This window comes from Diplotaxodon limnothrissa, linkage group LG3 (assembly GCF_057381915.1).
Source record: "Diplotaxodon limnothrissa isolate DT_005_m linkage group LG3, D_limnothrissa_male_GT1.1, whole genome shotgun sequence".
In the NCBI taxonomy this organism is placed as follows: domain Eukaryota; kingdom Metazoa; phylum Chordata; class Actinopteri; order Cichliformes; family Cichlidae; genus Diplotaxodon; species Diplotaxodon limnothrissa.
Window position 1 is genome coordinate 21879069 of NC_140598.1, and position 27499 is coordinate 21906567.

The 27499-nt window shown below is 45.0% G+C and overlaps 1 protein-coding gene across 1 annotated transcript; it reads left to right on the top strand.

Annotated features, from left to right (window-relative positions):
• Window positions 1-465: 465 nt before the first annotated feature.
• camta2 (calmodulin binding transcription activator 2) lies at window positions 466-27499 on the top strand. Its single transcript, XM_085378313.1, has 25 exons — window positions 466-501; window positions 1488-1579; window positions 4426-4529; window positions 5459-5526; window positions 5619-5754; window positions 6064-6135; window positions 7330-7477; window positions 7575-7703; window positions 7790-8000; window positions 8415-9453; window positions 9576-10247; window positions 12131-12257; window positions 12347-12481; window positions 16632-16798; window positions 19744-19925; window positions 20001-20079; window positions 20514-20781; window positions 20864-21079; window positions 21157-21359; window positions 21462-21643; window positions 21728-21932; window positions 22420-22491; window positions 23398-23591; window positions 24960-25034; window positions 25111-27499. The coding sequence occupies exons 2-25, from the start codon at window positions 1546-1548 to the stop codon at window positions 25163-25165; spliced, it is 4773 nt and encodes a 1590-aa protein (XP_085234439.1). The 5' UTR covers window positions 466-501; window positions 1488-1545; the 3' UTR covers window positions 25166-27499.

The window sequence follows — 27499 nt, forward strand, 5'->3', positions numbered from 1 at the left end:
AATACAACATCAACTGTGGATTGTTTCCCCCATATTTTTTTCTTGAAGAAAATTTCTTTAATCCAGATTTAGTACTTTTTGTCACACTTACAACAACAACAACAATAATATTGTTACACTACTATATAACACTATTGCTTCTATTATTTGCTCCTTTATTTAAACAATGAGATCAAGTTCTCTTAGTCAAAAGAGACCTGTGCACAAAAAATACAAAAATTGAGAAAAAGAGCCAGATAACAAAATGACACATTATAACACACACAAACTCTGGAATATTCCTTCCAGATAAAACCTTTAAAGTGTAATCAGAGGATGCAACTGCATATTCCTTTACGTTTTTCACAAGTACAATTAAATTAACACAAGAAAGAATTTAGTATTGTATTTTTACAATGTGCTAGTAATAAACAGAAAAAAAACTAGTCCTCCCTCCCGCCAGACGTTTCTGCGCAGTGACGTCATAGCCAGAGAAGATGGCGGCTGTGCTGAAGGCGGAAGGTAAAGGAGCTTTAAACAGATTGTTTTACCTCCGAACTCTGTGCTGCTCTCGACTAGCTCGCTCTGTTTTATACGGTATATCTGGAAAGGAGCCACCGCTGGCTGGCTCGGTGTAGCGTGCTGTGACCGGCAGGTGAAGCCCTGCAGCTGGGCTCCGGGACTGCTTTAATCACCGCGGAGGCGAGCCTGTTACCAGCAGCTAGCCGAGCTCCGCCGGTGGAGTTAGACGGCTAGCAGAGCAGCTAACACCCAAACATCCGCACTCGCATCTGAGTTCCCCTCCGAGTGTAGATCATGAGGGCTTGAATAAATGCAGCGCTGCGTTAAAACCTGTTGTTGTCTGGGTAACTGTGCTAATTGTTAACGCAAAGGCGTGAAACGTTAGCTTTGACCAGCCAGCTGCAGCTGAGCTCCCGCGGGCGGGGTGCTGTGCTCTGCGAGGCGGCCATAGCACCCATGAGAATCCGGGGTCTGAGCCCGGCCTGTGGAGACCGAGCCTGTGTGGGAGGAGGATGGATCCTCTACACAAGAGGCTCAGCGTCATCTGTTATCTGTGAACCTGCCTCAGTGAGCGTCTTGATGATTAGAACTAAATCAGATATCGATCAAGTGACAGCTGGCATGTTTTCTGTGTGTGTGTGTGTGTGTGTGTGTGTGTGTGACAGCAGGTGATGTTTGGGTTTTATTCACGAATTAATCAAAGAAGTCATTCTGTGGGTTAATCATCACACACTCACACCGTGAAGCTGTTGTTATGTAACTAAACACACACAAACACACTCCTATCCCAACACACACCCACTTTACACGCTCTCCATGTAAAGTGGGTGCAAATTCAGCTGTTGCTAGGCAACAGGGAGCTATTGAAGAAGTGCGTGGCTGTCTGTGTGTTTGTGTGGAGCTGGTCAGTTGAGATATCAGATGTGTGTGTTTGCAGCTCTTGTTTGTCATTGATCACACTGATGACCTGTTCTGTGTGTGTGTAGCGGGGCAGTGCAGGCCGCCTTGCCTTGTGTGAGACTCATCCTGCATGGACTCGTCACCATGAGCAACAAGGAGATGGTTTCCCCGGAGACAGGTCAGTCCCATCCACCTGCACACAGACAGTGACTGCATGGTGTCGCGTTTGTGTGTCCATCAGATCAATGAGTTCTTCTTTAACGGATTTCTGATTTCCTGCCAGGCCTCACGAGCTGCTGTGTTTGGTGCTGTGTGTCTTACTGTCGGTGTAGCTGGTTGTGTCTTTCATTGTGAGTCAGAGGATCAATATGTCACTTCTTCTTGCAGTTGAAGTGTTTTAGCTCTTTCTGTCTTCTCGTGTATTTGTTTGTGACTGTTTGTCCAGCTGGACCGCCTCTTAAACTTCGCTGTCCTTCTTTTATTATTTATGCTGTTTCTTTGTTATTGTGTCTGTTTTCGCTTTGATATTTGTTGTTATTTATCTTTTTTTTATATATAAAACTATTAAATAAATGTAAGATAACGTGTGTTTATTCTTATTTATTTAACCGGTTTTGTATTATTAGGGTTTTTGGTTCTATCTCGGGTATATTATTACTGAACTGTATATTTTAATATTACTGGACCTAGTTTTATTTCAAATAAACGAATTTTATTTTATTACTGATATTTTATTACTATTATTGTTAGTAGTAGTTATAAATTATGCTATATTACTTTTACTTCTACCCCTTTCCTTCAAATCTGTTCTAAAAAGGTTTATTTTTATTGAAGTGAAAAAATGAAAAAATAATTATAAAAAACAAATATTTCAAGTTTAACATTTTTTATTTATTATTATTAATATAAGTTGGATACTTTTTTAAGCTTGTTGTCCACATTAGCTCTTTAGATATTGTTTAAATTTCATTTTCGTGTTGTATTACTTTCATTTTGTTTTTATATATTTACTGTTTAGTTTACTTGATCATTTTAACTTTATGTAAAAAAAATTGTTAAAAAAATTAAATCATGATTAAACAAAATCATTTCATAGCGTTTATTCATGTTTTAATTCATTTTAAAATGTTTAGATATTATACAATTTGTAATAATTATTATTATATGTATATTAATATGTAGTTTTTTTTAATAATAATAACAAACATCTAGCCGTTCTCTTCAGAGCAACGGCTAGATGTTTGTTTTGGGTTTTTTCAACTAGCTGAAAGAAAAAACGTCATTAGTCGGTTAAAAGATTTATTTTTGTTTAATTAATGTTAGTGTTGCTACTAGCAGTGTTAGTGTTGCTATGACGATGTAATGGCGCCCCCTGTGACCTTTGCTCTCTGATGGAAAGCTGTAAATAAGGGAGGTGGACAGTAAGAAGCCATTTTGTTGGTGTTCTGTGGTTTTTCTGCTCTGTTCGCGTATGAAATGACTCAGTGAAAGGCTGATCGCAGGTCCTGTACTACAGGACGGTATGAAAACAAGAGTGCAGACATATTAATCTGATGAAATCAAAGGATGAACCTGCTGGAGGGCAGATGTTAGGAAGCTCCTCTGAGGGAACATTAGAGACGCTTTGGTTGCCGAGGCGTCTGCAGCTGTTTAATTTTACCTGTTTTAAGTCTTTACCAAAGTTTGACTGCAGCTCACAGCGGTACGTCGTGTAGGATTTCATCGTGTGTAATCTGTTTCAGCTACCAGTGACATGGAGATGCTTCAGTCAGATAACGCCCTGCAGACTCACTGTGGTCTGATGATGCTTGCTGCTGTAGAGCTCTGTTGTGTCAGCTGTGTCTCAGTAAACCAAACAGAAGAAGTCAGTGCTGCTCTGACTCAGTGACCTCATCCACTAAACTCTGTTTCAGTGTTTCTGAATGCTTTCCTACTTTTAGACTCAGTGACAGTCTGACTTTTTCCTCTCGATGAAATGAATGAGCTCCTGGGTGCTTCGGTAACATATATCGGAACAAGTGTCCCAGTTTCCTGCAGTACATCAGAGATATAGTGGGTCCCCGTGTATCTTTACTGGTGGAGGAGGGGTGGGGTTTGTGAGATCTTCAAGCTCGGCTCCTCTGTTAGACCTGAGAGTTTGTGGGTCAAGATTAGCAAAATAATAAAGTACAAAAGAAAAAGAAAGAAAGATGGAGGCAGGCTGGAAAAACGGTTAAGTCTCTAATTGAACTTGTTTATATTGTAAAGCCAGTGATGGTGCATGAAGCCCCTGACAGGACATTTTCATACCTTTAACTCGTTGAACTTTGGCACGCAGTCATCCACACGGACCCCCGCGCCCAGCTACACCTGAGTTCGGCGGCTTTTTGCTGCTCGCTGTGGTCAAACTGAGGTTGCACACGTTGCCAACTCAGACGCGTCTATTTTTAGTCTCAGTTGTGAGTGAAACGCTGGCTCTGCCCAGCTGCGATTGGTGGAACGTGTCCACTGTCTGACACTTTGTTTTTCTGTTCATCAGTCCTGGGTCATTTTGTCCTTCATGTCATATCCTGTAAAAACCTCTAAAGTGTTTGTTTGTTTTTACCTAAAATGTGACTGTTTTCCGCCGTCTTTGCTGAGATCCTGAGATATTCAGAGATTAATGTTCAGGATTCGGGCCTTTGATCGGTGCTTCTTCCACATCGCATCATCTACCTCCACCTCTTCCTATCCCAGCATGCTCCTCTGTTACACCAACGCTCTGCATGTCCTCCTTCATCCTTGAACCTCCTCTGAGCTCTTCCTCTGTTCCTCCTGCCTGGCAGCTCCACCTTCATCCTCCACCCTCCCTCCTCTGCACATGCTCAGACCTTCTCAGCCTCTCTGACTGAGCTGTCCCTGTGATGGACTCATTTCTAATCGTGTCCTCTCTCACTGAGGGTGATGATGATGAGAATTTGAGGTGTTTGTCCGCATCAGAACCAGCAGAACCACTAACTGTGTGTGTGTGTGTGTGTGTGTGTGTGTGTGTGTGTGTGTGTGCAGAGAACAAAGGACAGAGGAAGGTGTTTCTTCCCAACAAGCTGCTCGAGTGTCTCCCTCGCTCGTCCAGCCTGCCTAATGAGCGGCTCAGGTGGAACACTAACGAGGTGAGTTCTCGTGTGATTCTCGTTTCCTGTTTGACGCAACCGGTGGAGGCAGGAAGTGACATCACACGGAGGATATTATCATTATCACTGTTTAGAACAACAGACCGAGGTAGGATCAGAGAAGCAGGTTAAGAATGAAAGCAGAGTTTCAAACGTTAAAGGTAAGCTGTTCTATTACCCACGTTCGTGTCCTCCATCACTGCTGTTATCATCACTTTTAAGTGAGGACTTTCGGGGCAGGCTCAGAGGTGCGATCCCTTTAAAACTGGTGTTTACTTGCGACTTTCCCCGCAACCCTCCCTGCCCCAGAAAGACAGTCAGAGAGCCCTTGGGCCTCCACCCACTGTGAGCGTAGGTGACTGCATCAGGTCGGACATGCACATCAATACAATGGTAACAATAGCAGAGGGGCCGTTCTTTAAATGTGAGGCAGAAACCGTCAGTTTGAGGAACTAAAACCTGCACAGGCCTCGCTGCTCTGAGTGTTTCTGCTCTGATAAATATGAAACAGAAACTCAAGAAGTCCCGTTATTTATTCAGTCTGCACACGCCACACTGTCTAAACCTGATGAGCCCGTTACAGTTGACAGTTCCCGCCGTCACCATCTGTGGGGTTTTCTGACTTTGAAAGGAAGATTTGGCGTCAGCGTCACAGATGTGGCTGATTGTTTTATTTTACATAATTATAACTCGGATATTCTGGTCATTCTAACTAACAACTAACTGCTGCTCAGTCCGATGTTTTACTGGGACATTGAAAGCCTCCTGAAGTTTTCGGGGTCACTAAACGATATGACAGAAAACGTTTTCTTGAGCGTCAGCAGAAAACGTTTCGTCCTGTATGTCGACTGTAACGCTGTTTTTACGAGCAGTTCACTCTGAGCTCTACGTGTGATTTGAAATCATGTAAATCGTCTTTGTTTCTGCAGGAAATCGCTTCCTACCTGATATCCTTCGACAGACATGACGAGTGGCTCTCCTGCACCCTCAAAACCAGGTACAGACCCAGAGCACACCTGTCATACACAAACAGCTGAGGGCCTCTCTCCTGTTGGATTTTATTGATTGATTGATCGGTTTGTGTGTCAGGCCGAAGAACGGCAGCATCATCCTGTACAACAGGAAGAAGGTGAAGTACAGAAAGGACGGATACTGCTGGAAGAAAAGGAAGGATGGAAAGACGACGAGAGAAGACCACATGAAGCTGAAGGTCCAGGGCATGGAGGTCTGCAGCACGTGCACACACACACCTGAGCACAGCTGCTCCCCCTGCAGGACGCACAGTGTCACAGCACAGCAGAAGGAATACTGTTTGTGAGATTATTGTGGGAGGAAATAAGATGCATTTGCTGCCCTGAACATTATCTCTATGAATAAAGACGAAGCTCGTGTCCACATCCTGTTTTAGATCAGTCAGTTAGTCCAGGCTGCAGCAGCGACACAGCGTCTGCTCTTATTTTGAAAGGATCGTGCTGTTCTATTAGCGAGTGTTGAGGCTGACCCCTGCTAAACTGTGCTGGTCTCTGGGTTTCAGTGCCTGTATGGTTGCTACGTCCATTCCTCCATCGTGCCAACATTCCACAGACGATGCTACTGGCTGCTGCAGGTCAGAATAAACACCCCGTCACACACACATTAACACACACCACGCTGCCACTGGTTTGCAGCCAGTTTTCCAAGTGGTGTTGATTCAGCGCTTACAAGGAACCATATAGAAAGAAGTTGTCCTCAGCTTGTTTACGGGTTCCTTTTATTTACTGCAGTGTGTGAGCGACTGCAGGCTTAAACATCATTAAGATTAAGCAACACTGAGATTAAATGTTGGTGTTTCCACTGACAAAGTTCAGAGCTTGACTTTACTCCTGAAGTATGAAGTTGAGTTCCCTAGTTTATTGATAGATGCAGTTTATTCTTTGAGTTTAGTTCCCAAATTTATTTACTGTTTTTAATTTAAAAGTAAAGTTTAGGATTTAGTCTCAGACTGGTTCACCAGTTATGGTACTGAGTTTAGCTCAGAGTTTAGTTCCATGTTTTTCCATCGTTTTCAAATTTTAGTCTCTCCTGGGGTTTAGTTCCTTACTCAGAGTTTAGTTCCCAATCTGTAATTTAGTTACAAAGTTTAATCTAGTATTAGTTCCAACCTGTTACCAAACTTGTTTCGTTCCAAATTTAGTTGTAAAATTTAGTTCCCAGTGATTTAGTTCTTACCTTAAGACCATGGTTTGTAGTTCCCAAACTGAACTTTTGGTTCCCAAGTGGTTACAGCTTGTTTTCCAGTTAGTTAGAAAGTTTAGTTCCCAAACTACACCTTTAGTTCCAGCGTTTAGTCCCAGACTTATTTCCATGTTTCATGTCTAAGTTTAGTTACCTGGGATTTGGCTCCTGACTTCAGACCAGAGTTTAGTTCCCGAGTTTAGTTGTTGTATTTAGTTCCTGGTGTTAGTTTCCAAGTTTATTTACCAGTGTTTGATCCTAGATTTATTATTTGTTTTATTATTTATTACTTGAATTCCTGAGTTTAGTCGCCAGTTTAGTTATGAGGCTGCAGGTAAGCACGAGCAGAGTGAGAGGGTCCCTAAAACTGCGTATCAGAACTAAGACATCAACTGCAGGCGTGTACGCACTTGCAGCCTCAGTTAGCAGTACTTTCCCATGCAGACACATGCACATACATGCAGACACGTGCACATACATGCAGACACGTGCACATACATGCAGACACGTGCACATACATGCAGACACAAAATAATAGAAAACGTAAACCTAAAATAGTATTAATCAGTGTGTTTCTGTGCGACAGAACCCAGACATCGTGCTGGTCCACTACCTGAACGTGCCATCCCTGGAGGATTCTGGGAAATGCAGTCCACTGCTTTGCGCGGTGGCCGACCGCCATGACAGCGTGCGCTGGAGCCGAGACGACCTGCTGAGCCAGCTGAGGCCCATGTGTATGCACGAACACCTAACTGCATGTGTTTGCCACATTGTGTGGATGCAGAGTGTGTATGTTTTGTAGTACTAATGTGTAGTTTTACTGCGTTTCAGTCCACAGTATGAAGTGTTCAGTTGGTGCGGGAGATTTCAGTATTGAGGAGTTGGTTCAGCAAATCCTGGACCGACAAAGAACCAAACCACAGCCGCGCACACACACCTGCCTGTGTAACACTGCCCAGGGTGAGCCCTGAACACCTTCACTGTGACATCGCTATGACATCACAGAGTGAAACTAACCGCCCAGCCCTGTTTATCTCTGAGCACAGTGTCATCCGGAGTGAACATTCCCCACCGATGTAACAGCACCAAGCATCGCATCATCTCCCCGAAACTCCCGCCCTCTTCCTGTAGGCCATCCGCCTCGCCAGTGTCCTCTGAGCTGGGGGAGGTGGGGAGAGGAGGAGCGGGAGGAGAAGCCAAACTGCCTCACCTTCAGGCTCAGACCAGCCCGGTCTCATCTCCCTGCCCCTCGTCCACGTAAGTCATCCGCACAGGAAAAAGGGAAGTTATCGGTCGAACTGTGAACGTTCCTGCTCGAGTCCTTTTGGTTTGGTGGTTCGTTTTAAGCGAGATAGCCCAAAAACTACTAAACTGAATTTCACGAGCAAAGAAAAAGCCATAAAGCACTTCAATTAAAATAGTTAAAAAAGTCATTGGCTTTGTTGGAGGATCTGTAATTCTCGTTATTGTCCTTTTGAACTGTTTGATCCCGAGAGAAAAGCGTTTTATTTTAAAGCAGCTCTGCCTCAGATTCACACTGACTCTGCAGAGAACACATATGGACTCACTGATTGTGAAATTCATGAACAATTTGTGCCAGAAAGTTGTCAGAGGGTATTGATCATGAGCTCGTTTCCTGATTGATCGATTAGTCCTGTTTGTTTCCCACAGCTCCTCCTCCTCCCCGCCTCAATCCCACCGAGCTGCTGTCACCATGAGTAACAACGGTAACGGTTTCTACGGAGACCGCCATGGCAACCTGACGACGGTGGCACTGCCACAGAACGCAGTCATTGTCATGGCGACTGCTGCCATAACAGGAGAGGGAGGAGGGGGCGGCGTGGCGAGAGCGGAGGAGGCGGGTTTGCGGAGGAGCCTGTCATTCACCGGCTCTGGGCAGTTGCTGCTTTCCCCGGCCCTCCCTCCCCCAGGCATCAAGCCCACCTCCCCTTCCCCTCCAACTTCCTCCTCCTCACCTGCCCCCCCTTCCCTCCCCCCGCCTCCTGTGCAGGCACCAGGCGTGACCACCCTCTCACTCACTCTTCTGCCCTCCCCGGTTATTGGAGGCCTTCTCTTAACCCCGTCTTCCTCCAACACATCCACCTCCCTCTGCTCCCCACCACCTCCTGCTGCCGCTGTCTCCCCACCCTCTCCCCCCTCCTCCCCCTCACCCCCGCCGCCGCCGCCGCCTCCCCCATCCCTTCCCCCTGCCTTTGATCCTGACTCGTTCCTCAACTCCCCCAAACAAGGCCAGACGTACGGCGGCCCTGTTCCTCCTCCCTCCTCCTCGTCCACCCCCACCTCTGTCATGTGCACCACCTCCTCCCCCTTCTCTCCCCCCTCCCTCGCTCTCTCCCTGTCCCCCACCTCCACCCCTCCATCCTCTGTTTCCCCTCCTTCCTCACTGTCCTCCCTCTCATCTTCCTGTGAAGTGGACAGGAGAGACTCAGTCCTCCCTCTTTCTGCCTCTCCTTCCTCCTCCTCCTCCTCTTCTCCCCAAGTTCAGTCTACAATGCCCCCCTCCCTCTCCCTATCACTGTCTCCCACGTCCACTGTGGCCCCGCCCCTGCTGCCGCTCTGCTTGGAGCTCGGAGCTCTGGGGGAGTCTGAGGCAGTGAGGGAGGATGCAGAAGAAGAGGTGAAGGACAGGAGGGGGGAAGATGATGATGATGAAGGAAGTGCTCCTCCCTCTAAACTCGCTCTCCTGCAGGTGAGGATGTGCTCGATCTATTTCTTTTTAAAAAGTGTCTTTTAGTGGGGGACTATTTCCTGTAGCAGAAGCTTGTGACCCTCCTCCTACATCAACACCCTTTTTATTTCTCTGCCTTCCAGACAAACCATGCCTCCTCCAGCTTGGCACCACGGCAACAGACCATTAGCAGTTCTGCCTCCCTGCTCCTGGTGTGTCAGAGTGCGGCGACCCAGGCCTGCCAGCCGGCCAATCAGACTTACCGACAGGCTGGCGAGCATCAGCATCCGTTAAACCCCGGGCAACACTCCAATCACCTGTGTATACCTGAGGCCCCAACCCCCGCTCAGACATCCCGTCAGCCCTTGTTGCTGCAGCAGCAGTCTTCAATATTTGCCAACAGTGACGCTAACATGGACTCCACACCTGCTGCTGTTGCCATGGATACTGCTATCCAGGTGAAAGAGGAGAGCAGGCGGGGTTCCGACTCTGAGGACACCTGCATGAACACTCAGCTGGAGGAGGAGGCGGAGCCCTGCGAGCGGGGAGGGGAGGAGCTTGACATTTCCTTTGACAGTCAGTTTCCTGACCTCATCTCTGACCTCATGACAGAGGAGGCCAATCCTGTTGCGGCTCATTGCGCTGCCGTCTCCGCCGTGCCAAGCCCTGCCGTGTTTCCGGCAGGAGTCCGCTACGTCGTTCCTCCCCAGCCCTCCCCTTCCTCCTCCTTTCTCCCTTTTCCTCACCCGCTGCCCGCCTCCTCCACACGCCTCGCTTCCATCACAGACTTCTCCCCGGAGTGGTCGTACCCCGAGGTAATCAGTCGCCAATAAATCCGCTTCACAGTCGAGCAATCAGTCAATAGAAAATCAGTCAGAACGTTTACAGTGAAGGAAGTGGAGTCCAGTGATCGGGACATTGATCAGACGAGTCAGTGATTGATGCTCTGAGCTTCTTTCACAGGCAGGGTGGAGTTCAGCTGCTCGTCCACAAGAGGGCAGCAGAGTCCAGCAGCTGATTCAGACCAGTCTCTACCTTCACTGTCGTCATTGTTATTATTTATCGTCAGTGAGGTTTTATTGATTTAACTGGGTAAAAGTCAGAAGATTGAACCTGACGTCCATAAAACGACATGATGCATCGATGCAGCCGACTGGGATTGGCCTGTTCACTATGGTCAGACCCTCCTGCTGCTTCTTGTGGTGTTGGACATTTGTACAGGCCACGTCGTACATTTATCACAGAAGTACAAATCGCACATCATAAGCCGCCCCCAGAGAGCGAGCTCAGGAAGTCAAGGCTCCCTTGTGGCATGATGATTTCTTTGTGTTCTTACTCGTCTCTCAATTGAAAAATGTTTTTTGTTTCATTCTTTCTAACTGAGGGAAAGCTGGCACAACATGACCAATTTAAGACGACACAGCTACAAGATGCAGTGACCCAGAGTCTCCATTTCAAATTGGGTAGAAAGGGAGGACTTCAAACTATAGATTTTAAATTGTGTCGATAGGCCGCGTAAAACCAGTTACCATTAAAAAATGGCGACGGAAAGCGGGCGAGTGGAAGAAAGAGAGAGAGTGAGTTTTCATATTCGAGACATTAGTGACGTTTAGTGTTTGGAGGCTGTAGTTAGTGTGTTGTGTTTTGTGTGTCAGTTATACTGCTGAATGTCACATTTGCTCCACAAAAGCCACCAAAGGCAGATTCCAGTGGAAACGCTTCTACTCGGATTTAACATTTTTTTGTCTGAATTTAGATCAATTGTGATACTATAGTGTGTAAAAATGAAAAAATAACTCCAATTTCAGATATTTGAGGTTGTGCTGAAAATAGTGATACCAGACAAGGCAAGATAAATAGTTTTTAAAGGTGAAATATAGAGGTAAAATCAAAAGTAGTCAAAAACGGCCAGTTATACCCTGGACCCAGAGGCTTAATTAAATATTTCTAAGAGGGAGACTCAAGAGAAATGTGATGAATTGAAGGGGGACAGTACGGTGGGTTTGGTGGTGCGAGGAGCTCAGATGATTATGTCCCGACAGGTGTATTTTGCTCATAGTGAAAGGTAAGGTCTCTCAGAAAAATTATGCGTAGATAATTGTAATAAAATATTAATTTTTAATATTTTTTTCATCGATGTTGTGTGTGTGTTTTTTTTTTCTAAATGCAAACTCTCTATGGGTTGCAAAAAACCCTGTATGTGATGGAGGGAACACAACTTTCAATTTATCCAAGATTCGACGCGACAAAAAAGATGGAAATTTTTGCAGGATGTAATCAAACAGATTGTCGTCGCCCTGCTGAGTTGGTGATGTGGGCACCCAAGTTTGTGAACGCGATAATTCAACAACGAAGTGATGTAGGATTTTGAAATCGTACCACGGGTGCTTCTACTAACAGGGGTAGCAAACTTTTAACATCCTCATCTTTAATAACGAACTTCTTCTTGTGTACTTTGATCAGTAAACGCGTCGATTGTTCTGTCTTTGGAGACGAAGTGTTGCGCAGAGTCAAATGTCAGGCAAGAGGTTGAAAAACTTATTGTCAGAATTACAGATGTGTCATCCTCACGTCACACAGTATAAAAGGATAAACTAACTGTGTGTTATTAAATACATAATAAATATTTTGTATTTAAATACATGTATGTAAAGGTGTTAAAGTGATGACTCATCAGTCATCGTCGTGTCCTCTGCAGGGCGGAGTAAAGGTGCTGATAACAGGGCCGTGGAGCGAGCCGTCGGGTCGGTATTCATGCGTGTTCGATCAGAGCACCGTCCCCGCCTCGCTGATCCAGCCAGGGGTGCTGCGCTGCTACTGTCCTGGTACACACAGATTTTCCTCTTCCAGCCTGACTATGCTGATTGAAATGGCGCGTGTGACCTGACAGACTCTCCCATCTCCTGTCTTTCAGCCCATGAGGCCGGCCTGGTCTGTCTGCAGGTCCTGGAGTCTGGAGGTTCGGTTTCGTCTTCGGTCCTGTTCGAGTACAGAGCGAGGAACGCCAGCTCTCTGCCCAGCTCTCAGCTCGACTGGCTCTCACTAGACGGTCAGATTTCCCTCTCTATGTCGCCACCTACACATGGCAAATAATTAACGTGGAAGAATTTAGAGAATTTAGAGATCCTGATATTTCAGATTTTGTACTGCCAAAAAACAAAAAACAGATGATGCTTGATATGTTTGAATCTCAGGCATTACATGACAACCCCAACACAAGGCAGTCTGTATCAGTGAAATCAACCAATCAAAACCAAGCCTACAAAACATCGAAAAGTCAGTTCAGTCAAGTAAACTCTACCACACAAGCGGTTCAGAGGTCAGATACACTTCTTCAAAGCTCACTCCAACCTCAGAACCAAACTTTCACTCAGTTTAGGATGTTCCAAAATCCCAGTTTGTTCTTATGATCGTGAAGAACAGCCACAAACCCACAGAAACCAACACAGAAGGACAAAAAGCAAACAGAAGTCAAGTATCTGGAAGTATTCTAGAAGATTATCCACCAGGCGAAGTGTCCCATCAGAGGTTCACCTCCTTAATCTTACTTATGAGGCGAAACCAGCCAAAGTGTTAAAGATGTGAGGACCAACCAGTCTGTGGGCTACAGTATTTTTGTTGTTGGTGGTCCTTATACCGCAATGGAAACTGTTCCAATATATAAAGAGCGTCCAATTTGTTAAGCAATCACATCCTCCCTGCACACATGGTGTCATCACCATTACACTCCCTCCAGTTGGTTCTTTGGAGGACTGTACGGACGTCTGTCTGAATATGTAGTTTGTTCTTGGATGGAAAATGATGTAGTAGAAAAAAACTAGTAGTAGTAGAAGTTTTAAATAAATTATATCAGCATTTTGGGTTCAGTGCCTCTGTACTGTAGTGGTTTACACATTCGTCTAACGTGTTCCTGAGTTCATGTTTGACTCATGCGGTCAGGAACAAATTGCCTGTTAATCAGAATGTTGATGGTTTGAAAGCATTTAAAGGCCAAAGTGCTGTATGAATATGAAGTGTAGTTAGAAGGTTTACAGTGGAGCAACTACTGTTCAGTGATCGGGATATTGATCAGACGAGTAGGTGATACTCTGAGCTGCTCTGCTAGAGTCAGTGTGGGCTTCAGCTGCTCGTCCACAAGAGGGCAGCAGAGTCCAACAGCTGATTCAGACCAGTCTCTACCTTCACTTTAGTCATTGTCATTATTTATCATCATACAGTGAACTTTTATTTTAACTTGGTCTTTTTTTCTGTAACTTTGCGTATGGCAAAGATTTTGTTTTATCCGGGTCGCAGAGGCAGCAGCCTAAGCAGAGAAGCCCAGACCTCCCTCTCCCCAGCTTATCCGGGGGAACACCAAGGCGTTCCCAGGCCAGCCGAGAGATATAATCTCACCAGCGTGTCCTGAGTCTGCCCTGGGCCTCCTCCCAGATATTCTAATATTTATTCCTAAATTCATTTACAGTCCTCACATCTGTCTGCTGCTGAAACCTTGTGGCAGTATAGGGATACTTCCTATTAGGAAGTCTTTCATCAGTGACAGTTGCTTATTATAATGATAATAATGGATTGGATTTATATAGCGCTTTTCAAGGCACCCAAAGCGCTTTACAACATCACTATTCATTCACTCTCACATTCATACACTGGTGGAGGCAAGCTACAGTTGTAGCCACAGCTGCCCTGGGGCAGACTGACAGAAGCGAGGCTGCCTTATCGCGCCATCGGCCCCTCTGGCCATCACCAGTAGGCAGTAGGTGAAGTGTCTTGCCCAAGGACACAACGACCAGGACAGAGAGCCCAGGGATTGAACCGGCAACCTTCCGGTTACAGATGCGATTCCCAACCCCCTGAGCCACAGTCGTTTTTGTTTGTATTAATTAACGCTGCACTCACCGCTGTACGCTGGCGTCCACCTCCTAAAGATATAACTGCATGTTACGTTGATGCAGCTGACTGCAATAGTCTAATTTTTATTGAGCCAGAAGTGACCAGGATGTCAGCTAATACTAGTTGCCTTAAAATCAGATCCATCCTAAATCAGCACTGAGTAACATTTAAATAAAGTCTTTGAATTGCACTCATTGAAATTAGAGCTTAGAATTCTTGGGCAGTACATTTAACCACACAGCAGTCATATTATTTGTCAGATTATTGGATTTAAAAAAAAAAAGGATCCCACAGCACAAGTTCTAGAGGCCCAGTACAGGTTTCCAATTAGCTGATGCGAGGCCTAGCAGACAGCTAGCAGCTACAGCAACCTGTCAGAGATCACGCCCCTAATAATGAATTATCATAACTTTAACACGTGGCATATTTTAAAAAAAAACACCCTCTGTACATTTGTAGAAGCAAACAAACAAGATGATATAATCTGAATAATAAGCAGAGGATCAGTAATAGAGCCTTGTGGAACTCCATTCTGAGTTTTGTTTTTCTCTGTGATCTGTCGGTTCCTGCATCCAGGAAAACTCAGATTTTTGTTTAAAATACTTCAGGTCAGACATTTAAAGGCTGTTAAATGTGTACTCCTGTTTTTCTGACACAGAGACATGCTGATTTCTGCTGTGAAGTTGGACTTTTTAACACTTACACACTTGGGGGGCCTCTGGTGGACAATAGTGGAACTGCAGCATCTTGTTTTCAGCTCGGTTGGTTGTTGTGGTCAGAGTGAGAGGGCAGCTGTCTGGCCTCAGCTGTCTGTCTGTCGAGGGTTTCCGTCTCACATTCAGGAATGTCACACAGTCAGTGGAGACACTCTATCAGCCTCCCCTCCCCGCCCCTCCCCTTCCCTCTTTGTGGGTTTCCCAGCATGCCTTTCTGCAGTGTTTGGACGTCCTGCCTGCTCTCTCTCTCTCTCTGATCCTCGTACCGCCGCTCAGTCTGCCTCCTCATGGCATGCGTGTCTTTGTGCGTTGCTGCACACATAAGGATCCCGTGTAGACTTGTCCTGTGACATCACAGCGTACCCAGCATGCTCCTCACCTGAAATCAGACGCCCACAGACAGACGATGGACACTCGGCAGCAGGATGGTGCCGGTAGGACCAACCTAAGAGAGTGTGTGGGGGTTTTTTTTTTATAAATGTGATGGTTGTCATGGTTACATGGTTGCCACATAACCACGGCAACCACCCACAGTCATCAGAGAGGTAATTTTCTTTCTGTAAACTTGTATTGATTAGGTGTTTAATAACAGGAACAAACATGAGAGCTGCAGGTGGAAGTAACTGTTAAAAGTTTTAAAACTGAAGCCACATCTCTCACGTTGTGCGACGCGTAACGTGTAATTATTTTTGACCTTAAACCTAGAAAATGTTAACTTTAATGTGCTGTCTGTCATTCTCTGAGGAGAGAATCTGAATCATTGCTTCTTCCTTAAGCATTGATCATCTCATCATTTCTGTTTGGATTTTAAACTCGGCACTGTTTTTTTAGACTTTCAAAGCCGTCACGACGTTCAGGTCCCCGTGGCCGCCGCCCCGGCTGAAGGAGTCCGAATCAGACGTCGTTTTCTTTGAGTTTGTGTCTCTTTGTAGGTGTTTTTGTTCGTTAGCAGACAAAGGTCGATCCAGAGAAACGGGTAAAATAATCACAGCAGCTGTTAGAAAGCAGGGAGTCCCCTGTGTGTAAGAGTGTGTGTGTTTGGGGGGGGTCCAGGTCACAGGCTATATTAGGGACTCTGCTTTTATTTCCTTCACACACACTCGGTGTGCCAGGCGGCTGAGCGATTGAAGTCAGTCAGATAGTTTCCATGTGAGACACTGTGTGTGTGTGCGCGCGTGTGTGAGTGATAAAGAGGTGCTCTTTAAAAAGTTATTTAGGAGCAGCCTCATGGTTAGAGCTGTCAACACACACAGTTTTCTGAGCTTCAGGACTCCGATGATTGACGGTTTGTCCTTCTGCTGTTGAATCTGCAGCAGTTTACCAGAGATAACCCTCGATACCGGTGCATCATGGGAAGTGTAGGACCCAGGGAGTTTTCTCACTCAGCAGCCCTGTTAGTAGCAACCCTGTGCAGTTTACGCTTCAGGAATAAGTGACGTCTGTTAGTGGAGACGACCTTTCAGAAATAAACCTATAAATATTGTAAAGTTTTGTTTCGCCATGCTAACGCCCTACAAAAAATCACCCCGCAGCGCTGCGTCAGTAACTATAGACGATGGATGACAGGGTTTCACCCTCCGTGTTCTCTTCCTGCAGATAATCAGTTCAGGATGTCCATTCTCGAGCGGCTGGAGCAGATGGAGCGCAGGATGGTGGAGATGGCCCGCGACAACAACCAACAGCAGCAACAACGGCAAAATCAACAGCAGCACGGCAGCCAGCTGGCCACGCCCCCTCCTCCTCCACCAGAGGACCACGAACAGGTGAGACTGCTGTTCTCCATCTGAACACCATTTGAAGTCACTTCATACCAAACTTTCCTGAAAGCGCTGCTTACCTACAATAAGTCACAATTGTGTTGGATTTCTGTCTCCGTGTGTTCACTCCTCTCAAAGCATGTCAACAAATACTCTTTTAAGAAGAGATTAAAATGTCAGTAAAGAGGTTTTGATCTCAGTGGGTGGACTGAGCTCTGAATGTAAACGCCTGCTGATCTTTGTTTACTCACATTCACCGAGAGTTAAGAGGTTCTTAATGAACTTCAGAACAAAGCCATCCAGTGCTTTACAGTTATTAATAATATCGGTGAAGGGAGCTCTGATGGTGGCGTAGAGAGGAGCACGATAATCATGGCGGGAAAAATTAAATGCACTTGTGACGTTGTGCAAAGCATTAGCAGATGACAATGATCCAATTCTGAGCACATTTTAAACAAAGAGAACCAAGATGAACACTTTAACACAGCTTCTTATGTTTGTTCCATGAACTGAGCTGACTGTAGGTCAGAGCGGACGCCGTGTTTATCATCGCTGAGCTCTTAGAAAGTGTTTAGCACCCAGCGTCTGCTGTCACTGACGCAGGTGAGCAAACTGTCGAGGCTGACAGGGGGACATAGAGCTGCAGTGGGCGGTATCACAGCTAAGAGTGGTCTGGCTGGGAGAAATCATATATATATATATATATATATAGAAAACAAAAGTGGGCCAAGGATAGAGCCCTGAGGAAGCCATGATTAAAATTAACAGCAGAGGAAATGGAGTGCATGTTAATGGATAACTAACAGCGACAATTTTTGTTTATCTAGCACCAAATCACAACAACAGCCACCTTTATAGTGTAAGGTATGGATGATGTCTTTGTAAGAAAGCTGTAAAACTGAACTGTAAGTAACAATTCAGTCTTGTGATGCCCTCTGTTCGTCAAAAAAAATACAATGAAAAGTCGTTATTTTCACATCTTTCATTTGGTGCCCACACTCAGGTCATTCAAAGTAGCAACCTGGAGCCTGGAGCTAAACAACAACAATCAAAACCACCATGAAGTAACTGAAAAGTTACTTCACAGAGTAAAAGATGACAAATGAAGCTCGATTCTGAGAGCAGTAACAGTTCAGCTGAACTTTTAATTTGAAATTCACTAAGACTGAAACTTGGATGGATCCTCCTCTAAACTCATCAAACTGCAGCAGAGGCCTCGCGGCGAGCGCGTACAGCTGGATCCTGTGAAGAACAAACGGTGTGACCTCTGCTGAACCTCCCTCCGCCCCCTCGCCCTCCCTCTGATGTCATGGGAATTTGGCAGACGCCGCGGTCGAGTTAAAATAGCCTCGCTGTGACAGAGAGACACTTGACCTTAACTGAAACAATCTGCTGTTGTCTTGAGAAAGAAGAGCTGCTCAGGGAGGCCCCGTTAACTCTCTCGTGCCCGGGCTGTTACGCAGCTGTGCACATCTGTCAGTCAGCTGTGCACACACAGATGTTTGTGTGTGTCAACCCTCAGGCGTCAGCATGGTGCCACTTGGATTGAACTCTGCTGGCTTTTTCCACTGATCGAGAAAATTAAAAATCACATTGTCTGAGCAGCTGGACACAGCAACTAATCTACACTGAACTGTGCTAAAGGAGATTCACCAGCAACCTGAACTCCTAACGAGCAACATAAAGCGCAGCTTTAAGCCTTTAACAGGAGCTTTAATGCCTAAAGAGTAACTTAAAGAGCAACTTTCATCCAAAGGGTAACTTTGAAACATTAACAAAACCCTTAATCCTTTAAGCTTTAACAGCAACTCTATCACTTAATGATCAGGTTTTATTCCTAACAGTCACTTTTTTTGTTTAAAAAGCAACTTTATTCCATGAGGAGCAAATGAAAGAGCAGCTTTAAACCTTTAACAACAACTCAGCTCAAACAGCTGCTTTGAAACTAACTTCAGTCCTTAAAGAGCAAATTAAAGTTAACAGGCTTAAAGTGGATTAAACTGGAACTGGATTAAAGTCATCCTTTAACACTAATCCTTTATTGCTTAAAGAGCACCGTCAGTACTTTCTCGGACTACAGAAACTAAGGGTGGCTTGTGAAGAACAACACTCAACTTCAGCGGCAACTTGAATCCTTCAAAAACAAAATATATTACGCAAATAATATCTGCATAAAGTTAAAGAGCGATGCCTTAAAGATGAAATTCAAGGGCAGCTTCCATACCAAAAGAACAACTTTAAAAGCAACTCTAGCAACTTAAAGGCATTTATTTTTCCTTAAACCTTTCATAGAATGAGTCAGAGTAACTTATCCTCCAGGAGCGTCAGAAAGAGACCCAGTGTTTTAGCTCGATCGCGGCACTTTTGCAGACCTAGAGTCTTTGATTGCTGACCTGAGCGAACGTAATCAATCAGCCTGGAAACGTCACTTTGAATTAAAATAAAAATGTTGCGCGTAAACTGGAGACCGCAGAGTTTATTTACTGCGCGGGTTAGCGTGTGGTTAGCGCGGTGTTAGCATGGTGTTGGTGCTGCAGCTGTCCGAGAGCCTGATGGATGACTGACAGCTGGGTGGATCACAGAGACTCTCTCTCTCTCCCTTTCTGCCTTCAGTCATTTTTAGCCGCGCTTGTCCTCACAGAGAGGGGAGGGGGAGGTGTGCATGCCTGGGTGAGTCGCAGGGAAAACTGGAGGGGAGGGAGGAGGGTATGAATGTAATGTTTCCTACCAGCTGGAGGAGAAGGAGGTGATTTATAAACTATCAGTTATCAAGCTAAAGGAGCTCCCCTGTGATTGGTCTAAAGTGTCACATGACCCTGTGAAGTCAGGTAGCAGGTGAGGTCAGAGCAGGTTAAAAAGGGCAAAGCTGACATTAAGCTGTCTGATCTGTGTATGTGTGTGTGTGTGTGTGTGTGTGTGTGTGTGTGTGTGTGTGTGTGTGTGTGTGTCAGTCCTCTCAGTGGTTCGAAAGGAGGATTGTGGGAGTGTGCGAGCGGATGATGAGGGGCGGTCGGTGGTCAGGGGGAGGAGGAGAGAGGCTTCATCACTCCGTTCGTCACCGTGGCATGACGCTGCTCCACCTGGCTGCTGCACAGGGATACACACACCTGATCCACACACTCATACACTGGAGGTAAACACACACACACACATTTTCCTGTTACTGCTGTTGTTTTTGCTTTGTTGACATTGTTGTTGCTGTTCACAGGAATGTAAACAGCGACAGTCTGGACCTGGAACAGGAAGTCGATCCTCTGAATGTCGACCACTTCTCCTGCACGCCGCTGGTAAATATACACACACAAACATCAGTGGCCAACGGGGTCAAAGTTCATTGTTCAATATTTCAAATTTGTACCAAGAAGAGGAACTTCTGCCTTAAAACACCAAGTTTGATCCCTAAAGAGCAGCTTGCATCCTGTTGTGTTACTTGCTGTCGTATTGCTAACTGAGTTGCAACTAAAGGTCAACTTTCATTGTCCAGCAGTAACGCAGTGAGCGCCATATGAGGAATGTAAAAGACAACTTCAACACTAAAAGAGTGACTTTAGTTTTCAACAAATGTTGAAGAGCAATCCTTAATCAATACAGAGTGAATTAAAGCAAATCTATTCACTTTTTGGATAGAGACCATCTTCCATCCTCATAAATGGAAGTGTCAGAGTTGTCATGCCAACATCTGGTTGCTGCTTCCCTCACCTCTGTGTCACGTGTATTCCAGATGTGGGCATGTGCGCTGGGCCATCAGAGGGCGGCAGAGCTCCTCTACAGCTGGAACAGTCTGGCTCTGGGCATCCCTGATTCTCTGGGACGCTTGCCTCTTGCTGTTGCTCGCTCCCGAGGACACACTCGCCTCGCCACGGCGCTGGAGGAGCTGCACATGCAGCGCACGCTCGCTAACGTGGTGTCCAGAGACGTGCACACGCCTCCAGCAGACACGCACACACCACAGCCACCACTGTCCCCTCTCTCCACCAGCCCAGATACAGGTACTGCTTACACCTGTTGCCCATCATGTGGCCTGAATCCATCTCTGTGATTGGCTGTAACAGTATGCACTCTTCCCAACAGGTCTGAGCTCCTCCAGCAGTCTCCCCTCCCCCAGTGACCCCTCCTCACCCTCCCCCAGCTCTGCTTACTCCAGTGGCCCCGCCCCCATGGAGACATCGCCCTCTTCCCCTTCGTCTCCTTCCTCCTCTTCCTCACTATCTGTCTCCCCTCCCTCCCCCTCCTCCCTCCCTCTGGAGTCCATGTGGGGGGAGGAGACAAACACCACTTTCAGCACAGGTAGCATTAGCGTTCATTTATTTGTAATTCGCTGACGTACCTGATGAGGTCACTGATCGTCAATTTCGATCTTGCAGGTTTGAACCCTGGTGGTTCCAGAGACTCCCCCCTTCACCTCATGGACTATGAGAGCGTCTCTGCCAGTCACGCTCAGTCTTACATGCACACGGCGAGCAGGCGGCGGTCGCACGCCACACTGGAGGAGCAGCTGCTGAGCTACAGTGAGAATGCCGAGAACGAAGGCGAGGAAGAGGCGTATCTGGAGGAGGAGGTGCTGCAGGTACCAAAATATAGTCCCTTAGTTTAGACCACACTCATTTTTTTAAATGTATTTAATGAAAAAAAATTCACTGTTGCTATGGTTACCATCCCCACACAACAGGTTGACATGGCAACGCTAGCAGAGCAAATCATCGAGGCAACCCCAGAGCGAATCAAACAGGAGGATTTCCCCAGGGGGGCGGAGTCACCGCTCCGAGAAAGGTGGGACAACCCGGCCATACAGGACACCTGGCTGGCTACATACCTGGAAACGGTCGACACCCACGCACACTCCCCGCCCAGGTAAGCCCTGCCCCAAAAGATGCCAGAAAAGTGTAACCATTAGAACCAAACGTTGTCATGAGAAGTGTGCACATGTGCTTGCAGGCGCGTGTGCCCCCCCTCACCACTCAGCGCTTTAGCCCTCCAGAGGCTCCGCCCTCCCTCTTCTGCAGCATGGGCAGAATTCCTCAACGCCTCAGCCAATGGGAAGATGGAGCGAGATTTCGCCCTGCTGACGCTGACAGACGGCGAGCAGAGGGAGCTTTACGAGGCCGCTAGAATCATCCAGAACGCCTTCAGGAGATACAAGGTGCACATGGCGTTATGGGAAGTGAGGGAGCGAGCAATATTAGGGATAAAGGTTTCCTTCTAGTGCAGGGCGAGCCGTAATCCACCTCTAAGTTTAGTCTGTGTGTCCAAGAACACAGTTCAGTCCCGTAATCTAGTCCGATCATTCACTTCCTTCTCCCCCAGCTGAATTTGGTCATCCTAGTCTAATTCTCCAAAGGTTTTTTAACAAGGGCTGAACTGTTAACAAAGCATTTGGACCCATTCAGCACCAAAAATGTCTTTCTGTATTCTCCACTGCTCTTTATCAAATTTGTGTCTGCTAACAAAGAAAGAAATGCCCTCAGTATCTCAAACATCCACATCATGTCTGCAGTCAGATAAGCATACCAGAGGAAATACATCCTTAAACTTCAGAGGTCACTCTTTCATACCATCCATCTGCTGTCATCTAGGTTTGGTTTGGCAGTTTATTCCCAGGAATCTTAGTATTTTTTCTTTATTTTCAGGGTCGGAGGTTAAAGGAGCAGCAAGACATGGCTGCGGCCGTCATCCAGAGATGCTACCGGAAGTACAAACAGGTGTGTGTGTGCTGAGCTGTTTGAGTTTGTCTCGAGCTTCACTAACACTAAACTAACCTGCCATGTCTCTTTACCATCTCTCTCTCTCTCTTTCTCTGGCTAGCTAACATGGATAGCTCTGAAGGTAATATGGCTGACAGTAGACGTAGTGATGTGTAGTCAGTACATCGCCCTGTGTGTGTGTTGGTGTGTGGCTCACTGTTTAACGACCGCAGTAATGTATCCGTACTACCTCGAGCTCATGATGTCACTTTATTTTAGATCCAGTTTTCATTCGAGCTGGAACAGAGAGGCCCAAACCTGAGAAATTACATAAAATTGTTAAAGTAGGGCTTCACTGTGCAGCAATAAAATACTCAAAGATAACAACTTTATTGTCAAGTGACAAAGAAAAATAAAAATTATCACCTTTGACAGCGTAAAACAGCAAATATGTTCCCTTCTCTTTTAGTGGCAAAAGCAATGTAAGATAGTCCCAGCAAGTTATGTTCATCGAGATATTGAGTTCATAGCAGGATAAACTTTTACTATTACTGTGAAAGTAAAACTGAGATTAAGTTTATGCCCAACATGAACATCTTAAAAAACATTGTTAAACTCTGCTCAGAGGTTAAATGGGCGAAATGGAAAACCAAACGAGTGCTGTCAGCGTTAATCACGTTAAAATGATGTTAACGCCATAACCGCATTAATGCGGCAAATCTCCGTTAGCGAGCTGATGCTGACAGCACTGAGTAAAACAAAAAGAAAGTCAGATTTATAAAGAGTCCTGAACTGAGGTACGGTATTTGAGGTTCACCGGAGTGACGACATCAAACAGAAAACGGATGATGGATCATCTCCCCGTCAGTTTCTCTAAACACTGTTTCTTCTGTACGAACTCTAACACTCCGTTTGCCCCCTCAGTACGCTCTCTATAAGAAGATGACCCAGGCAGCCATCTTGATCCAGTCCAAGTTCAGGTCGTACTACGAGCAGAAGCGTTTCCAGCAGAGCCGGCGGGCCGCCGTCCTCATCCAGCAGTACTACCGCAGCTACAAGGAGTATGAGAGGCTCAAACAGGCACCAAGAGGCACCGCCTCCCACAACTCCAAGATCAAGTAAGACCTTATCACTCCTGAAACAAGCTAATAAACCTGGTCTGATCGCATGGAAACAAGATTCATTTCTGCCCACAAAAATAATGTAGTAATGACAGGTTAAGACGGTGTCTTCTTCCATACTCTTAAGTATAATAGTTTCCTAAAAGGAAAAAAAGTTTCATTCTGATTACAAATTGTTCCCTCAAGAAAACAAGGAAATTTTTATCTTTTCCCACAAGATAAAAATTTGTTCTCTCAACACAATAAACGAGTTTCTCCTTGTTCCTTCTGAATATGAATTTGTTCCTTCAAGAAATACAACTTAGCCCTTAAATAAATCATTCTTTAAAACAGGTTAATAACTTGTTCAGTCAAGATAACTTTTTCCTCCAAAAAGGTAATTTGTTCCCTCAGGATAAAAACTTGAGGGAACAAGCTGCTGTCTTCTTTCTGTCGTCTGCAGAAAAATAATTTGTTTTCCCACAACAAGATCATTTGTCCCATCATGATAATAACTTGCTCCTTTGGGATATTCACCGACGTGTTGAACATCTGGACATATGTTGTTAACTTGTTTCACACAAGAAAATAACTTTCAAAATCTTCTCTAAATATAATCACTTGTTCCCTCAAGTTTTTCTCGAAAAGATCAGTTGCTGTGCTGCCTTCATGTCAACAATGAAGCTTAATGTAAAAGTTCTCTTTAAATAAGCCTCTGCATCGAAACACAGATTTAGTTCCTCATTTTTAAGTAAGTCCCATTTATTAATGTAGCACTTTTTAAGAAGAGAATGTGCTACAAAGTGCTTTACAGGGAACTTAAGTTATGTTGTTTTTGTGTGATGCATTTTTAAGGCCATAAAAGTAAGAGTGAGGATTTTAAACTGATATCTGTAGCTAACCACAAGCCTTGCAGCAAGCCATTGCAACTAACAGTGGAGTGATATGTGAGACTTTGAGTGTGAGTTGAAAGCCTTGCAGTAACCCGTATCCGCTGCCATCAGAAGGTCATTTGTGACTTTAAGGAGAGCTGTTCCTGTGGAGTGTAACTTCCTGAAACCTGACTGAAAGTTATCAAGAATATTATGTGTCTCAAGTGCCTTACTTACTTGTGACTTGTTTTAATATTTCTGTAATGATGGGAAGTTTCGAAATGGGTCTGTAGCTTGTCTGTGGTCTGTAGTTCTTAGCAGAGGTTGAATATCTGCTGTTCAGAGCACCTGGGTAAAGAGCCGGAGAGCAGAGAATAATTGATCAAAGTGACCACAGAGGGCCCAATTTAAACTTTAAGATAAGGGTTTCGTTTGAGTTAGATAGATCTCTTAAGTTGTGAGGTTTAGAGACACACACCGATGACAGATATTTTCTTTTCTCGTTGTCATTAAGGGGGTCGTTTCTGACAAAGAAACAGGACCAGGCAGCCCGCAAGATCATGAGGTTTCTGCGGCGCTGCAGACACAGGTAACAGGAGGAATTTTAAAATTATAATGATATTTTTTCTGCCAGCTCGAATTGAGTTTTAAATATATTTTTACAGGATCAAAGAGCTGAAACAGACGAGGGAGCTGGAGAGGAGAGGACTGACCACCTAAACCATTTCAACCTTTTTTCCTCTCCTCCAGCGGGGAGAGGGATGACGGCGGGAACGAGAAAGTTCAGCAGGTTTAGTTTGATGTATACAAAGAGAAAAACCAAACGAGGAAACGACAGATGGAGAGAAGGACAGTGACGGAGAGATGCCTTACCCCACGCCAACTCTATCTATCTACTGATCTATCTATCTATCGATCTATGTCTTCTCTCCTGTTGAATGTAGCTGTCTGTCTGCAGCTTGAAGCGCTCCGTTCGTAAGCAGCTCAGCCTCCGTGGGCTCGCTTCTTTGCCCTGAGCAGTGTCTTGTAGTGAGATTCTGGCGGTCTTTTCTTACTCCTCATCTGACAGGACAATCAGAGCTTTCAGTCTATATTTACAAACTGAAGATGATATCAGGAATTGATCTGAACTGTTTTTGTAATAAAACAAATCAAGCTTTTTTTTAGTAAAAACAGAAAAAAAACAATCCTCAGATTAATTGCTGAGGATCCCTGTTAATATTGACCGCACTGCATTTGTTTACCTTTATATTTATTTATTGATTATTTTCAGTAAAGTGCGGTGAATAAAAGCCTTCCTCACACTGCCAGATTGAAATTCATCCTCTATCGGGCGCTTCTTCCAACAGGTCTGCAGTTTGATTTTTCCTTTCCATAACAATCAGCAGCAGATGAGTCAGAGACGTGAAGTTAAGGAAGAGCGCTTTGGTTTCACAAGGAAGCACACTGAGAAAGCTGCCTCCTGGGAGGCACAGCTCAGGGCACAGTGAGCCCACATCCAAGTGTTGTTCTTTTGTTTTTTGTCCCATAATTCACTGCTGTTTGTCATTTTGGGGTTTTTTTTATATGAGGGATCGAAGGGACGTGTGAATGTTTGATTTCAGCTGCGGCACTTTTGAATGGAGCTCTGCTTCTTTTGAAATGTACATGATTCTATCAAAGCTACTTATAAATATATTTAAACACAGCCACATATAGAAACATATATACATATATATATTCTAGCGTTGGACTTTATAGATGCTCTGGATGTTTTTATTTATTACAGCATGAACTGTTCCTGTGAGTGAATGTGCGAGTGTGAGTTCTGCACAGACTGTGAGGTCGAGTCTTAATAATCCCACCCCCCAGGCGACGGAAGCTTTCCCCTACCCTGACCTCTGACCTCAGTCAGATGCTGATTTTTCTGTTTTAGTGAGAAGATCTGATCAGAAATCAGAGAATTAAACAGCTTGTTTATTGTTTACCTTAAGTACCTTAGAGATCTGGTTGTTGCTGCCTGATCTAAACCAGAAGCTTCATTTATTCTTCACATGTGCAAAAAGGGCTTCTTCCTGTTCCTGCCTTTCACAATAAAGGCTCTTAGTGTATCCACTTGCAGAAGATGGACATTGATAAAATGTAAAGCAGATTGTAGAAGCAAAATCAAATTTTATTTTCAGGTTTATTAGATGCTAAACAGAGAACATGTTAATATATATGTTAATCAGTATTCATGTTAGATTTATTTGGCAGTTTTGAAGTCTGCTCCAGGTTTAGGGAATAAAAAGTAGTAGATTTGTGGAACACAGAGTCCGATGTGGGGAAGTAGAACTTGCAATAAGTACTGCCACCAAGGGAGTGGAGGGATTCAGATCACTTTATGAAAAAACTCCACAATTTCTCTGCTTCCTGTTTCGATGTCTTCTACTGCGCGACACCTGTCAATTAAAACAATGCAATGAGTGCTTCACTCATCAGGCACCTGGATAAGACTTAAAGGGCCCTCCATCCTTTATCTTCCATTTATCTGAATTCAGGCTGTGGTGGCAGGAGGCTCAGCAGGTAATCTGGATGTCCTTCCAGATGCTCAACAGTCTAGTTCCCCCCAGGATTCTCCTCCCAGTTGAGCGATAAACCTTTAAGTAAGATAGCAACACAGATGCAGGTAGTAAGATGTGTTTTCTTTGTAAGTTATTATTATAAATGGTACTTTGAACTTTTAAGCACAGCCGCTTCCATTTGATCAAATCCCACGTTATTCTTCCTCTGATGAGGTCAGAGGTCAGATGGAGCCCCTTTCTCTTCCATATTTTAATCTGTGCAGCATTTTATTTCAGGGCAACATTGAGGACAAAGTACTCTCCAAGTCCTGCTGTGTTTTTTAACGATGTGCTTTTGTTAGGCGGACACTGAAGCGCCCGAGCATGAGCTTTCATTACGAGTTGTTTGCTCTCAGTTTTTCTTCTTCAGCCATTGCAGTGAAGCTTTGCATGAGTTTGTATTGACTTGTTCTGCATTTTAAACCTTTAAGATGAAATCATTGTTGTATGACTCGGATGATTAAATCAACTG